General features: G+C 33.2%; 1 protein-coding gene across 3 annotated transcripts in view; it reads right to left on the reverse strand.

Annotated features, from left to right (window-relative positions):
* Window positions 1–18,399, reverse strand: part of LOC145685759 (uncharacterized) — a 115,855-nt gene that overhangs the window by 16,106 nt on the left and 81,350 nt on the right. For all 3 annotated transcript variants that reach the window (XM_081758265.1, XM_081758267.1, XM_081758266.1), the window contains one exon: window positions 3,116–3,307. In XM_081758265.1, the coding sequence (XP_081614391.1) occupies window positions 3,116–3,307 (192 nt within the window). The remainder of the gene's footprint in view (window positions 1–3,115; window positions 3,308–18,399) is intronic.

The raw sequence follows: 18,399 nt of genomic DNA on the forward strand, positions 1-18,399 counted from the left end.
GTCTCAACATTTTCTTTCAGGTAAAAACGTACACAGACAAAACTGAATATTTCCAATTTCTTTTCTATAATGAAATCAGTTAAGTTGATATTCAACGTGTGTTTGCACGAGCGTCATTTCAGATTTGCCTGGGGGAGGGGTAAGATCCTCCACCGACATACGAGGTTCACTTTTTTTCTAATATATTAGTAGACAATCGATTAAAATATATTTGATTCTCAAACTCAGGTCGGCAATTGACCCCACTGTTTCTCTGTGTTGTGCGGAGTCCCCCGAAATAAAATCCTAAATACGTCACTGCTAGTGATCATATACATGCATTAAATACATTCTGATGATGAATATGTCAAAGAACAGAGGAAGACAAAGAGGTGAATATTGGATATAAACAATATAACATGCGTAATAAAGGCATTATTTCAGGCAGTCTAGAAAGTATTGAGCCTTGTGCGCACAAGATGGCGTTAGTGTTCCAAATGAGAGTATAGTAGTCACAACGAGTCGGACTTAACGCTATTTGACAGCTGACGCTAGTAAGATGTGCAAAAAGTGTTGGAATTCTCGTGATCAGACGTAAGATATTGCGCTGTGAAGATGAGTGAACTTCTCGCTAAACTTCGCTATATTTTACAATATTATTTCGATAAAGGTTCAAATTCTGCGCAGAACCGTGAACAAATTTGTGCTGTTTATAGGCAAGATACGTTATCAAAAGCAATTGTTCAGTCGCTTTTGTTTTGGAAATTGCGATGCCCAAAATGCTTCTCGCAGTGGGCGATCAATCACAGAAAAAAAAAAAAAAAGATAGTCTGGCAAAAGTCGAGCAAAATCAGCACATGGGTAGTTGTAACATCGCCAATGACCTAAAACTATATCAGCCAAACAATACTTGAAAAAAAAAAAAAAAAAAAAAAAAAAAAAAAAAAAAAAAAAAAAAAAAAAAAAAAAAAAAGAATTCCGATGTTTGGGTGCCACATGATCTGACTAAAAAAAAATTCGATCGAACTTCTATCTCCGAATCTCTACTGAAATAACGGATTTGAGACATTTCTGACATGGTTAATCACGAGTGTTTAAAAATGCTAACGTACAACAATGTGCTTACCTTGAGTATTGAACTATTGTCAATTCTTTGGGAATTGCCCGGTTGAAAGAACAACGCATCAGCCACCCTGAGAAACCATTCTCGTAACTTCCAGTACGTGTACTTACTCAAAGTAAGTAACCTCGATTGGTTGTTCTCTTTCGCACATCGCATCAGCCACCCTAAGGAACCATTCTCTTAACTTCCAGTACGTGTACTTACTCCAAGTATGTACTCTCAATTGGTTGTTCTCTTTCGCAGAAACTACATACTAAAATTGGATCGCAGTATGATGGATATTTAAGTATGATGTACTGTGAATTTTCAAGTAAATAGTATTTCAAGGAATATTATGCATTGTGGGAGAATCCCTATCTACAACAGCATTTTTACCAGTAGATAATTTCTTGGAGCTACTGCTCCGCCTTTTTCTCTCTCGGAGTATACCGTAAAAAAGTGAATTTTTGTAAGTGAATTATCATAAAGAGGGCATTTCATAGAAAGTCTTTAAATACTATTATTATTATTATTATTATTATTATTATTATTATTATTATTATTATTATTATTATTATTATTATTATTTTGATGTTGTGAACTTACGTTTGACGGAATTTTTTTTGTGTAGTGTTCATTTTATTTTTTATAACTGGAATTCCCAAATCTTCGTTGTCCAGGTAATGTATTTTTTTCTTTATATGAAAATTAAATGAAAGATTTATGTTTTATGTCCCACGGTTATGCTGGCTAGGAGAAAGGAGACGGTGAGAAATTAATGAAAATAGTGGAATGAACAAAGTGGGAGGAAACGGGAGAATCGAGCGAAAACTCATGCACACGGTGTTTGTCCACCAAAGTCCATTTGGAGCCAGCTGGGATCGAACAAAGGACCCCCGTGCACCAGAAGTAAACGCTCTACCACTGAGCCACACGGCCCCTTTGTATGACTGAAGGTGTTCCGTAGTCGTATTATATTGCATGCATACATTTTCGACATTTCGAACCACATGTGGAAAACAAAGTGGAAATTTAGCCACAATTTCAGATCGTTCTCCAGAGGCCCAAACCTAGACCAGTTCGAAAACCAGTTGATTTACATATTTTCAAGATTATTCATAGCAAACGTTACACATTTCAGTTACACATTCAATTTCATGTTTCCGTATGGATTTTCCCCCCGAAGGTTTTGTTCTTTCTGAACACCCTATATACATGAGCGGAGTTATGGGGGCATGGGGGGCAGTGTCCCCCAACTTTTGGACAAAAAATAAAAATGCCACCTATAAGATGATTACCTACCAAGACCTCAGAGATGGACCATAAGGGCTGCCCCCTAGCAGACAATTCCTTGCTCTGCCTATGCCTATATATATATATATATATATATATATATATATATATATATATATATATATATATATATATATATATATAATGCATTCTGTGCTTGTAAAAAATGAGCACTGCGGTAGAAAGTAATTTAGTACTCACAGTTCACAACTTCACAGTTCACTGTAATCATACCTGTCAGTCATAGGGAACTTGGAGGACCAGTTCCCCTTATAATTCAGTGTTGGATATCTGGAAAACCGATTTCCCTATTAATGGCGTATATTAAGTGTGAGAAATTAGGATATTATCAAAATAAATTGTAGGAAATTTGGTTTTCCAATTTCCGTATACTATGGTATTTCTGTAACTCTTTGTTTTTTATCTTTTCTTTATTTTCTTCTTATTTTTTTAAAGGACTTGTGTTAGTAAAAAAAAATGCTAAAACTTGATGACAGATTCCAGTTTTGTCCATGTGAGAATTTTTTAACTAGTGATAAGCAAGGAGCATAGGTCTTAAGGTGTCAAGTACATTTCGCTACTATTATTGCCATAGAACTTCCAGCAACAAAGAATTTCTTCCGCAGTTTAAGCCAATAATTTGGATGTGTAGGTTAACAAACATTTCTTTACATTATCATGTATACAGACAAAACTAATTTGTACGCATTTGTACACATGTACCACCAAAACTGAACTTACCTCCCAGCAAAACTCTTTTCTATTAGGAAAGTCTTTTAAAATTCCTCCAAACGGTCCGAGCCGAGTTCCTTTGGGAAGAAATTTTTTGGTCCAAACGCCTCTACCACAGCCACGAATCATTGAAGGTCCAATTTCAAGTTCTGAAGGAATCATTCGATCAGGTCTTGGAGAATCAGCTTCATTTATAGATGGCTGCAAATCATAAATATTCATAGAAACATAAAACTAGGGTTTTATCATGATAAAATAATAAAAAGGCAAGTCTGCATAGTTCAACTACGATGCCTTGGTCGCCCAGAAATGCTGGAGACAAGATAAAAAAAAAAAAAAAATCTTTCTAACAAACTGCTATAATGTCAAGTTGAAAACCAACGATTTCACATTTCATAGTTAGACAGTAATGTCAAATAGGATAAGGAATTACTTACATTCCAATAATCTAATATCATTATCACAACATGGGTTTTTAACTGGCAAATCTACTGATTCTGCAATTTTCGATTTTCTTAGTACTGTTATGCATGCCATAAATAATAAAAAATGGGCAATTGGACTCTTTGTTTATTTTACTAAAGCATTTGACACTGTAAATCATGATCTCTTACTTAAAAAAATTATGCTTTTATGGTATAAGAGGAACTGCCAATAAATGCATCGAGTCTTACTTGAAGGATATGTACCAGATAGTTCAAATTACGAATGAAAATAATGGCAAAATGCATAAATTTAGTAGTTATAAAGGTACAATACTAACTGGTGTACCTCAAGGATCAGTGCTTGGTCCATTGCTCTTTCTTATTTACATCAATGATTTGACACATGAAATGTTGCCTAATAAATGTGTTTTATTTGCTGATGACACCAATGTTATTATTACAAGTAATTCACGATTTGATATTGAATATAATTTAAACACTGCGTTTTCACGATTAAGTAACTGGATAAGTAGCAATAAATTAGTTTTAAACAATGATAAAACTTCCTTGCTAAATTTTTATTATCCTCCTCAAAATAAATTTATTCCTTACGTAATGGTATATAACAAAAAGTCGACTTTTCTATTTCAACTGAATTTCTTAATGTCACCATTAGTTCGAAACTAACTTGGAATGAGCATATTTCTCAACTCTACAAAAAATTAAGTAGTATTTGTTTCGGCCTCCGTAGATTAAGAGGTAATGTCACAACAGAGGCTTTAGTTTCGGTGTACTATGCAAAATTCCATTCTTTAATAACTTACGGTGTCATTTTTTTTGGGTTATTCTGCTGAATGTATTAGCACGTTTCGCTTACACACACACACACACACACACACAAAAAAAAAAGCACTAATGGTTCTGTTTGGATTGTCAACAAAGTCTTCTTGCAAGCCCATCTTTCGAGGACAAAAGAAAAATATTATCATTACCTTGTGTGTATCTATATAAAATTATCTTGTTTACCGTAAGTAACAAACACTTATTTATTGAAAACAGTGGCGTCCATAAATACAATACTCGATTCGTTAATAATTTGCATGTTATCCCCCAAAATTTCTCGGTTTTTCAAAAAAAGCATATATATTAACTGAACAAAAATTTTCAATAAGTTACCTGACTTTCTAAAGAAAAAAAAAATCATATTCTATGTTTAAATCTGATCTTCACGAGTTCTTAGTAGATAAATGTTACTACTCGGTAAATGAGTTTTTTGAAGACAATGTATAAATGTGTTTTTTTTTTTTTTTTGTTAATTATATTATGAATGTATAAGCTTATAAAAGTCATAGATATGTATGTATTACTCCATCTGTAAGTTTTTTTAATAGCATATATGTAATTATTTTGTAATTTTGACAACTGTATGCATACTCGAGAATACTCTCATTTGTATGGAAAAAGGCAAATAAATAAATATGCCAAATGCTCTTTCTACAGGCTGTCCAATATACAATACAACCCGGACTTTGGGATAGTAGAACTTTTGAACCTAAAGCAACACACAAATAATGGTTATACCAAAATGAATCTTTGTTCATGCATATATTTTTAAACTAGAAGCAACGGGACTGAAGTACACTAGGAACCGCACAGTGTTGCCAAATGTAACCAAAGGTATAACTTTTTTTTTTTTTAAATTACAAAACACGTAAATTGACTCATAACTCATACGTATGGATGTTCTGTCGTTACTTTTCAGGACAGAACATCCATACGTATGAGTTGTGAGTCAATTTACGTGTTTTGCAAAAAAAATTGATTTACACTTTCGGTTACATCTGGCAACACTGTGTGGTCTCTAGTGTACTTCAATCGTTGCTTCCTAGTTTTAAAATATATGCATGAACAAGGCTCCATTTTGATATAATTATTATTTATGTATCGTTTCAGGTTCAAAAGTTCTACTATCCCAAAATCCGGGTAGTATTGTATATTGGACATCCTGAACTTAGATAATATATATTCAAGGCTTGAAAAATCTTGCCTGCAAGTACAATCAGCCAAAAAATTGACTAGCCAGACCATTTTGCAGCATATACAAATAAACAAAAATCACTTTGCCACACAGTAAACACATCAATACATTTTTTATTCTATTTATTGGCATGTCTCTTACATATATATATATTTTTTTTAAAAGAGTAACATTGCTATTTATTCTTGAATTTCTTGTAGATATGTCCAGCTGTATGAGGGGTACTGCTTTTGAAATACCCGTGATCTATAGACTGCTTTGGGTCAAACAGTTCAAGGGAAGGTCCATTTTCTTACGCTTAACGATGTCTATTTACTTATTTCGTTTCATTCAAACGAGACAGCATACGTAGTTTTAAAAGAGCAATAACGTACAGGCGAGTATTCATCTGCCGGTAAGATTTTCATTGAAAATATGAAACTCAGGTGGAATCACGTTTGCGTTGAAATCAAACTAATGCACCACTAACGCAACTTTTTGGCGGGAAACAATAATAAAATTGACAAAACTACTTAGCGCTGTACAGAAGCTGAGGGTACAATGAAAAAAAGCCCGTTCACGATGGTGGTTCACTGCGATATTACATTTTTTCATTTGTTGGGTGGAATAAAATACGTTTTTGATTGATCGGACTTTACTCGCAAAGTGTGAAAAAGTACTTGCCACTGGCGAGGAGGCGAGTAGGTATTTCAAGCCCGGTATTGTTTTGGAATTATACTGTAAAAAAAATCAGCAATGTTAATACAAAAAACGATAAAACGATAAAAGTAAATTGATCTTCAATCCATAATTAACGTTTTACAAAACACCCACATTATGCCGTGTAGGCCATTGTTCAAAACACCCACATAATATTTATTAAATCTGGTAGTTGCCTTGGAGTTTACCGTCCATTTTAAGCACGGGAACCTACAGCTTAACATGCAATATGAATCACCACTGAGAATCGAACCCGAATATCTCGTGCTGAAGAAGCATACGCTAATAGTGCAGCCACGAGAGAATTCCAACATTTACTGGATTTCCTTGTTGCTATATGGTTAGGATACAAGTCTTAGGTGCACGAGACTCGGGTTCGATCCCCCGATGGGAGCTTATGTGGTTTGATTTCACGTTAAGCTGTAGGTCTATGTCTCATAGCCTCGGTGCTGAGCGGACGCTAAACTGAAAATAAACCAACAAACCAATCAAATATTTATCACAAAACTCCATGCACACCATGAGTTATTGTTAAAAATAGGGGCCGCGTTGGCTCAGTGGTAGAGCGTTCATCTCTGGTGCATGGGGTCTCGGGTTCAAACCCTGCTCCCGCCAAGTGAACTTTGTGGTGGACAAACACCGTGTGCATGGGTTTCCTCGGGATTTTCCCGTTTCCTCCCACTTTCTTCATTCCACCATTTCTTCATTTCTCAACATCACCGTCTACTTTAGCCTAACCAGCATAACCGTAAAACTCAACGATTTCATTTCATTTATTTTTTATTGTTAAAAATATGCAGTGTATAAAACAACTGTCCCTACTATCTAAATAATTTAGTTACTAAATTATCACAGCTAAAATAAATTTACATCATCATTCGCACTAAACCAACACTGAACAAATACCTTGTAAATTACCCGTAAGAACTTTAGTTATTTCTACTAAGCTTTTTTCTTTCTTGCGAAAGTAATAAATCTATATAAATAAAAATGAAAGGACTATGTTTGTGATTTAATAACTTTTGAACCATCCGACTGATCTCGATCAAATTTTCAACATAGATGAGGTTCGGGTCTGGGACGGTTTTCATTTCACTTTGAAAGTGCAACTTAGGGGAGGAGGTGAGATATATATATAAAATCATCGAAAATGACCGATATTAGTGTCGAATCCATAGTTTTCGGGGTCGCTGAGATGAACAGTGACATTTTCCATGCCGTTTAAATTCAAATTCAGCCCCGCAACTTGGAGGAGAAGGGATATATAAAAATGATCGAAAGTGGCCGATATTAGTGCCGAATCTATAGTTTTCGGGAGTCTCTGAGATTAACAGTGATACTTCCGATGTCATTTAAATTTAAATTCAGCCTCACAACTTGGAGAAGGGGGATATATAAAAATGATCGAAAATGGTCGATATTAGTGCCGAATCTATAATTTTCGGGGTCGCTGAGATAAACAGTGAAACTTCCGATGCCGTTTAAATTCAAATTCAGCCGCATAATTTCTGGGAGGGGTAGGGAGAGGGGAGGGGAGATATATAAAAATGATCGAAAATGACCAATATTAGACAGCTCTTTAGTAATAGTAAAAAGTGACTGACTAATGGAACATATTACTAATTTTTCTTATTTTAACCCAGTAAAGTGGGTAATTGACGCTAGTATATATAGATATATATAAATGATTGATATAAGAGAGCACTTCAGTAATAGTAAAAAGTGACTGACTAATGGAACATATTACTAATTTTTCTTATTTTAACCCAGTAAAGTGGGTAATTGACGCTAGTATATATAGATATATATAAATGATTGATATCAGAGAGCACTTCAGTAATAGTAAAAAGTGACTGACTAATGGAACATATTACTAATTTTTCTTATTTTAACTCAGTAAAGTGGGTAATTGACGCTAGTATATATAGATATATATAAATGATTGATATCAGAGAGCACTTCAGTAATAGTAAAAAGTGACTGACTAATGGAACATATTACTAATTTTTCTTATTTTAACCCAGTAAAGTGGGTAATTGACGCTAGTATATATAGATATATATAAATGATTGATATCAGACAGCACTTCAGTAATAGTAAAAAGTGACTGACTAATGGAACATATTACTAATTTTTCTTATTTTAGCCCAGTAAAGTGGGTAATTGACGCTAGTATATATAGATATATATAAATGATTGATATCAGAGAGCGCTTCAGTAATAGTAAAAAGTGACTGACTAATGGAACATATTACTAATTTTTCTTATTTTAACCCAGTAAAGTGGGTAATTGACGCTAGTATATATAGATATATATAAATGATTGATATCAGAGAGCGCTTCAGTAATAGTAAAAAGTGACTGACTAATGGAACATATTACTAATTTTTCTTATTTTAACCCAGTAAAGTGGGTAATTGACGCTAGTATATATAGATATATATAAATGATTGATATCAGAGAGCACTTCAGTAATAGTAAAAAGTGACTGACTAATGGAACATATTACTAATTTTTCTTATTTTAACCCAGTAAAGTGGGTAATTGACGCTAGTATATATAGATATATATAAATGATTGATATCAGAGAGCACTTCAGTAATAGTAAAAAGTGACTGACTAATGGAACATATTACTAATTTTTCTTATTTTAACCCAGTAAAGTGGGTAATTGACGCTAGTATATATAGATATATATAAATGATTGATATCAGAGAGCACTTCAGTAATAGTAAAAAGTGACTGACTAATGGAACATATTACTAATTTTTCTTATTTTAACCCAGTAAAGTGGGTAATTGACGCTAGTATATATAGATATATATAAATGATTGATATCAGAGAGCGCTTCAGTAATAGTAAAAAGTGACTGACTAATGGAACATATTACTAATTTTTCTTATTTTAACCCAGTAAAGTGGGTAATTGACGCTAGTATATATAGATATATATAAATGATTGATATCAGAGAGCACTTCAGTAATAGTAAAAAGTGACTGACTAATAGAACATATTACTAATTTTTCTTATTTTAACCCAGTAAAGTGGGTAATTGACGCTAGTATATATAGATATATATAAATGATTGATATCAGAGAGCGCTTCAGTAATAGTAAAAAGTGACTGACTAATGGAACATATTACTAATTTTTCTTATTTTAACCCAGTAAAGTAGGTAATTGACGCTAGTATATATAGATATATATAAATGATTGATATCAGAGAGCACTTCAGTAATAGTAAAAAGTGACTGACTAATGGAACATATTACTAATTTTTCTTATTTTAACCCAGTAAAGTGGGTAATTGACGCTAGTATATATAGATATATATAAATGATTGATATCAGAGAGCACTTCAGTAATAGTAAAAAGTGACTGACTAATGGAACATATTACTAATTTTTCTTATTTTAACCCAGTAAAGTGGGTAATTGACGCTAGTATATATAGATATATATAAATGATTGATATCAGACAGCACTTCAGTAATAGTAAAAAGTGACTGACTAATGGAACATATTACTAATTTTTCTTATTTTAACCCAGTAAAGTGGGTAATTGACGCTAGTATATATAGATATATATAAATGATTGATATCAGAGAGCACTTCAGTAATAGTAAAAAGTGACTGACTAATAGAACATATTACTAATTTTTCTTATTTTAACCCAGTAAAGTGGGTAATTGACGCTAGTATATATAGATATATATAAATGATTGATATAAGAGAGCACTTCAGTAATAGTAAAAAGTGACTGACTAATAGAACATATTACTAATTTTTCTTATTTTAACCCAGTAAAGTGGGTAATTGACGCTAGTATATATAGATATATATAAATGATTGATATCAGAGAGCGCTTCAGTAATAGTAAAAAGTGACTGACTAATGGAACATATTACTAATTTTTCTTATTTTAACCCAGTAAAGTGGGTAATTGACGCTAGTATATAGATATATATAAATGATTGATATCAGAGAGCACTTCAGTAATAGTAAAAAGTGACTGACTAATGGAACATATTACTAATTTTTCTTATTTTAACCCAGTAAAGTGGGTAATTGACGCTAGTATATATAGATATATATAACTAACTAACTCTATGGCCTATGGAACCCGGAGGTTCAGTGCCGCGTTCACAAAAGCTCTCCACTGACTTCTATCCTTAGCTAATTGCATCCAGTTTCTACTTTGTATTCCTATCTCTGCGAGATCCATCTTAATATTGTCCTCCCATCTGCGCCTAGGTCTTCCTAATGGTCGTTTTCCTATGGGTCTGCCAGTCAAGACTTTGAAAGCGTTTCTACTTTCTTCCATTCTAGCTACATGACCTGCCCACCTAAGCCTCCTAGACTTGACGACCCTAACAATGTTGGGTAAACCGTATAAACTATGTAGTTCCTCGTTATGAAGCTTCAGCCATTCGCCATTCTCGTTCCTCTTGGGTCCGAATATTCTTCTCAGGATCCTGTTCTCAAATACTTTCAGTCTATGTTCTTCCCTCACAGTAAGCGACCATGTTTCACACCCATACAGAACAACAGGCATGATTATCGTTTTATATATTTTAAGCTTCAAATTCCTCGACAGAATTCGCGACGACAAGAGATTTTGAACCGAATAGTAACACGAATTCCCTGCTTTTAGTCGACATTTAATTTCTTCGTGAATATGATTTTCGTCTGTTAATATTGATCCTAAATATTTGAAAGTATCTGCTTTATCAAAAGCATTATTTAATATTTTAACGCCTCCACAATTTGCCGTATTACGGTCCCGACGCACTTCCATGTATTTAGTTTTCTCTGCATTTACTTCCAAACCCATGTCCCTGCAAGCGTTTAATAAGATCTCTGCATTTATTTCTACTGTTCTCCTATCATCCCCTATTAAATTTACATCATCAGCATATGCCATAACCTGGTGAATGCCGTTCAACTCTAGGCCCTGGTTACTATCTTTGATTTTCCTTATGGCGTATTCCAGCACAAAGTTAAATAATAATGGCGACAACGCATCTCCTTGTTTCAGGCCATTTTCGACGTGGAAGCTCGTGGACAAAAATTTTCCTACCCGGACTTTACTTTGGGATTCACTTAAACATATCTTAATTAATCTAATTAGCTTTCTCGGTATTCCAAGTTCTGTAAGAACGTTGTATAATGTTTCCCTCCTAACCGAGTCGTAAGCCTTTCTAAAATCAATAAATAGTTGATGTACCGGGGTATTGTATTCCCACTTCTATAGATATATATAAATGATTGATATCAGAGAGCGCTTCAGTAATAGTAAAAAGTGACTGACTAATGGAACATATTACTAATTTTTCTTATTTTAACCCAGTAAAGTGGGTAATTGACGCTAGTATATATAGATATATATAAATGATTGATATCAGAGAGCGCTTCAGTAATAGTAAAAAGTGACTGACTAATGGAACATATTACTAATTTTTCTTATTTTAACCCAGTAAAGTGGGTAATTGACGCTAGTATATATAGATATATATAAATGATTGATATCAGAGAGCACTTCAGTAATAGTAAAAAGTGACTGACTAATGGAACATATTACTAATTTTTCTTATTTTAACCCAGTAAAGTGGGTAATTGACGCTAGTATATATAGATATATATAAATGATTGATATCAGAGAGCACTTCAGTAATAGTAAAAAGTGACTGACTAATGGAACATATTACTAATTTTTCTTATTTTAACCCAGTAAAGTGGGTAATTGACGCTAGTATATATAGATATATATAAATGATTGATATCAGAGAGCACTTCAGTAATAGTAAAAAGTGACTGACTAATGGAACATATTACTAATTTTTCTTATTTTAACCCAGTAAAGTGGGTAATTGACGCTAGTATATATAGATATATATAAATGATTGATATCAGAGAGCGCTTCAGTAATAGTAAAAAGTGACTGACTAATGGAACATATTACTAATTTTTCTTATTTTAACCCAGTAAAGTGGGTAATTGACGCTAGTATATATAGATATATATAAATGATTGATATCAGAGAGCACTTCAGTAATAGTAAAAAGTGACTGACTAATGGAACATATTACTAATTTTTCTTATTTTAACCCAGTAAAGTGGGTAATTGACGCTAGTATATATAGATATATATAAATGATTGATATCAGAGAGCACTTCAGTAATAGTAAATAGTGACTGACTAATGGAACATATTACTAATTTTTCTTATTTTAACCCAGTAAAGTGGGTAATTGACGCTAGTATATATAGATATATATAAATGATTGATATCAGAGAGCACTTCAGTAATAGTAAAAAGTGACTGACTAATGGAACATATTACTAATTTTTCTTATTTTAACCCAGTTAAGTGGGTAATTGACGCTAGTATATATAGATATATATAAATGATTGATATCAGAGAGCGCTTCAGTAATAGTAAAAAGTGACTGACTAATGGAACATATAACTAATTTTTCTTATTTTAACCCAGTAAAGTGGGTAATTAACGCTAGTATATATAGATACATATAAATGATTGATATCAGAGAGCACTTCAGTAATAGTAAAAAGTGACTGACTAATGGAACATATTACTAATTTTTCTTATTTTAACCCAGTAAAGTGGGTAATTGACGCTAGTATATATAGATATATATAAATGATTGATATCAGAGAGCACTTCAGTAATAGTAAAAAGTGACTGACTAATGGAACATATTACTAATTTTTCTTATTTTAACCCAGTAAAGTGGGTAATTGACGCTAGTATATATAGATATATATAAATGATTGATATCAGAGAGCACTTCAATAATAGTAAAAAGTGACTGACTAATGGAACATATTACTAATTTTTCTTATTTTAACCCAGTAAAGTGGGTAATTGACGCTAGTATATATAGATATATATAAATGATTGATATCAGAGAGCACTTCAGTAATAGTAAAAAGTGACTGACTAATGGAACATATTACTAATTTTTCTTATTTTAACCCAGTAAAGTGGGTAATTGACGCTAGTATATATAGATATATATAAATGATTGATATCAGAGAGCACTTCAGTAATAGTAAAAAGTGACTGACTAATGGAACATATTACTAATTTTTCTTATTTTAACCCAGTAAAGTGGGTAATTGACGCTAGTATATATAGATATATATAAATGATTGATATCAGAGAGCACTTCAGTAATAGTAAAATGTGACTGACTAATGGAACATATTACTAATTTTTCTTATTTTAACCCAGTAAAGTGGGTAATTGACGCTAGTATATATAGATATATATAAATGATTGATATCAGAGAGCACTTCAGTAATAGTAAAAAGTGACTGACTAATGGAACATATTAATAATTTTTCTTATTTTAACCCAGTAAAGTGGGTAATTGACGCTAGTATATATAGATATATATAAATGATTGATATCAGAGAGCACTTCAGTAATAGTAAAAAGTGACTGACTAATGGAACATATTACTAATTTTTCTTATTTTAACCCAGTAAAGTGGGTAATAGACGCTAGTATATATAGATATATATAAATGATTGATATCAGAGAGCACTTCAGTAATAGTAAAAAGTGACTGACTAATGGAACATATTACTAATTTTTCTTATTTTAACCCAGTAAAGTGGGTAATTGACGCTAGTATATATAGATATATATAAATGATTGATATCAGAGAGCACTTCAGTAATAGTAAAAAGTGACTGACTAATGGAACATATTACTAATTTTTCTTATTTTAACCCAGTAAAGTGGGTAATTGACGCTAGTATATATAGATATATATAAATGATTGATATCAGAGAGCGCTTCAGTAATAGTAAAAAGTGACTGACTAATGGTACATATTACTAATTTTTCTTATTTTAACCCAGTAAAGTGGGTAATTGACGCTAGTATATATAGATATATATAAATGATTGATATCAGAGAGCACTTCAGTAATAGTAAAAAGTGACTGACTAATGGAACATATTACTAATTTTTCTTATTTTAACCCAGTAAAGTGGGTAATTGACGCTAGTATATATAGATATATATAAATGATTGATATCAGAGAGCACTTCAGTAATAGTAAAAAGTGACTGACTAATGGAACATATTACTAATTTTTCTTATTTTAACCCAGTAAAGTGGGTAATTGACGCTAGTATATATAGATATATATAAATGATTGATATCAGAGAGCGCTTCAGTAATAGTAAAAAGTGACTGACTAATGGAACATATTACTAATTTTTCTTATTTTAACCCAGTAAAGTGGGTAATTGACGCTAGTATATATAGATATATATAAATGATTGATATCAGAGAGCGCTTCAGTAATAGTAAAAAGTGACTGACTAATGGAACATATTACTAATTTTTCTTATTTTAACCCAGTAAAGTGGGTAATTGACGCTAGTATATATAGATATATATAAATGATTGATATCAGAGAGCACTTCAGTAATAGTAAAAAGTGACTGACTAATGGAACATATTACTAATTTTTCTTATTTTAACCCAGTAAAGTGGGTAATTGACGCTAGTATATATAGATATATATAAATGATTGATATCAGAGAGCACTTCAGTAATAGTAAAAAGTGACTGACTAATGGAACATATTACTAATTTTTCTTATTTTAACCCAGTAAAGTGGGTAATTGACGCTAGTATATATAGATATATATAAATGATTGATATCAGAGAGCACTTCAGTAATAGTAAAAAGTGACTGACTAATGGAACATATTACTAATTTTTCTTATTTTAACCCAGTAAAGTGGGTAATTGACGCTAGTATATATAGATATATATAAATGATTGATATCAGAGAGCACTTCAGTAATAGTAAAAAGTGACTGACTAACAGAACATATTACTAATTTTTCTTATTTTAAGCCAGCAAAGTAGGTAACTGACGCTAGTATTAGTATAGTATATTTTGTATAAATTAATTTACAAATATTGCTTTATATGTAAATCTTCTATCTTGACTTTCCTCTTTTTTCTAATATAGAGTGATTCAAAAATCCCAAGAAACCTATTTTTCTCCGAAATGGATAAGGTTACCCGATTCGACCTCCCCTGTATAAATAGGGTTAACTGGCTTGTGCTTTAGAATAAGCCAGGGTGATGTCCACCATATTAAATCGATATTACATTTCGTAAATGGAAAACGAGAATTTTCCCATAAATGTAATTCCATAGTAAGTTTATTTGATAGCTTTAGCGGTTCAAAAATTATTTAAATTCTGAAATCATCTCTGTTCGTTGCAAGTAAAGAACGATGGTAGTGACTATGCAAGAGAGGCTCGAGATGACCCTAATGGTTGCGGAATGCAGATACCTATTTGAAACACAGACGCCCGAGAGGGCTCAATTTCCCATTCCCATTCAAAGTAGTGTCGCATCTTTGATGGTTAAAGTTTAATGAAACAGGTAATGTGGTTTCGGGGAGTCGTCCAAAAACGGGCACTGATCAGAAAAATCCAAGATGGTCCTGCATTCTTCCCCAAAAGTCTAACCAGAAGACCAGGACGTATATTAACATAATATGGTGTCGGTCAGGCATCAATTATGAAACTTTTGAAAACCCACATCCGGCATTCAAGGTACAAATGAACGAGAAACTACCAGAAGATAACTTAAAAACATAGGTCGAATTCTGTACCTGTGCTTTACGCCAGCAATAGAATCCCTTGTTCACAAAGAGTACTTTGTTTTCCAATGACGAGGCAAACCATCAGAACAAAACCAACACCACTTTCACCACTGTGTTATGGAAGATTGCACTATCATACTCTTGCAGATGCTCATGAGCGTCCATACAGAGTGGATCACAAGCCTTAAAGACTGTTCAATGCTAGATGTAACACATCCTTTAGAATTTACCTATGGTATTGTATTTGGATTCGAATCCGCGGTAGATGTTTGGCAATTGTCCTATGCCTCTTGACTACTATAACTGGCAGCCTACGTATGTGTGAGTACGTCAGGCAAGAAGTACCAACTTTTCAATTTAAATAACTTTTAAACCGTTACAGCTATGAAGGAGCTACTTACAACAATACGTTTCCAGAAAAATCCTCGAGTTGTTTGATACCTACATGACCCCTTCCTTTGTCATTTACAAAATGTGATATCCGATTGATCTCGATCAAAATTTTCAACATAGATGAAGTTCGGGCCTGGGACGGTTTTCATTTCACTTTGACAGTGCAACTTAAGGAAGGGATGGATTTCCAAATGGCGACCATGACTCGGCAGTATCCTAACCGGATTTACTCAAGTCTGGGATGATCTCACTCTTTTTTAGAGGAAACAGGATGTTTCGTACTTCGACTTGTCTCCTTCTTATACTATAAAACACGATGGCTGTTCTGTGATGCTGAGGATCGCAATTTCTTGATATTCCGTAGGCCCTATGCAGTGGCGTAACTAAGAGCTTGGGGGCCACCCCGCAGACAACGAGAAGTGGGGCCCTTCTCTACATTTACTTCAAGATTTGGGGGCCCCGTGATGGCTTGGGGCCCTCCCGCAATGCGGGGTCTGTGGGGCCCTTATTTACGCCCCTGGCCCTATGATTGCGCTTACAAGACACATTCCTATCAGTGATTAAGTGGACAGTTTAGGTGACAAGGTGCATTCTACGGTTTTTGACCAATGATGTAGTTTTCCAAAATGACAATGAGCTAATTCACACTGCTGGAGCTATTGAAGTATGGTTACATGAACATCAGATGAACCACAGTACCTCCTACTGAATTTCCAGACCTTAAAGATAGTGAATATCTGTGGTCAGTTCTGGGCTCAGACTCCGGAGCCGTCATCCTTACTAACGGAACTGAATGTTGCACTACATGAAGAATGATACGATTTGAAACCATTCATATGATTTACATGTCTATTCCACGATGAATCAGAGCGCTTGTGCAGGCTGACGGTTGTCGAATGCCGTATTTTATTCAGATTCTCTTCAGGTGTTTCAAAGATAAAACGGTACATATAAATCACGACAAACGGTATTAACAGAGAGGACACAAACATAGTCAAGGTGTTAAAACATAGCTTCGAGGCCTCGAACCAGGGCCGTACTGGCCCGGCGGGAACCCGGGAAATTTCCCGGTGGGCCCTGAACGGTGAATTTTCTTAGTGAGCTCTCTGCCTCGTATCGTAAGTTGCGGTATATGTACAATATAGCACACTTCACGCACTCCTCGCATTCGGGAGTAACGGAACGGAAGACGATAACACGTCGAGTACCAGTATAACGACTCTATAGATAATCGTCGTCAACCTGGTTCGTTTTGTAACATATAAATTACAAAGCGATAATTACTTTTCTCAATGCAAAAATCAACTCAGATAATTAAAGATTATTAGTCTCACCTTTATTGCTTGATATGTCTTAATATTCCTTTTAAGATCGTAAAATACAAAAATTCACTTGACTAGGTCAACACATAACATGTACGTAGTTGAAACTATCCCATAATAATCTCTCTTACAGATATTAAAAACATTCTTCTTTTCTGTTAATTTAAAATGAACATTCTACTAAGTATATTACATATGTATGAACACTTTTTGCCCACGGTACAGGTAAATATTATGCAAACTAAAGTATTTCGTTATAGAAAATGTCGCCCGATAAAGGGACTGAATATAAAAGTCATGAGTGGGCTTGGCTTTTATATTCAAGAACCACTGGTCTGATTAGATTAATGTTCGTACATTACGTATGTTCTTTATATTTCGATCACACCTCGTACATTACATTTGGATTAACCCTCATATATATATAAAATATTAGTTATTATCATTCACATAAATACATTTACAATAAATCTTTGATTTCATTAATATTTCTCTTTTATTACATTATTATTTATTCTTTATCATTAAAAACATCGTCGCTTATAAATATCATTAACGAGGGTGAAATACAAACTATCAAGATTACTAGTTCCGATCATTATTACAAACGATGATATGACAAATAATATTTGTTCTTTTCGGGCGCATTGTATAACAAATAAGTTAGAGGTTGCAATTGTAATGTATACATAGTAGCATTAAGATGTCCAAAAAAATAAAAAAAGAATTTCACTCAAGGTAGTCATTGAATAA

Source organism: Thermobia domestica, chromosome 5 (genome assembly GCF_964235325.1).
Source record: "Thermobia domestica chromosome 5, izTheDome1.hap1.1, whole genome shotgun sequence".
Classification (NCBI taxonomy): Eukaryota; Metazoa; Arthropoda; class Insecta; order Zygentoma; family Lepismatidae; genus Thermobia; species Thermobia domestica.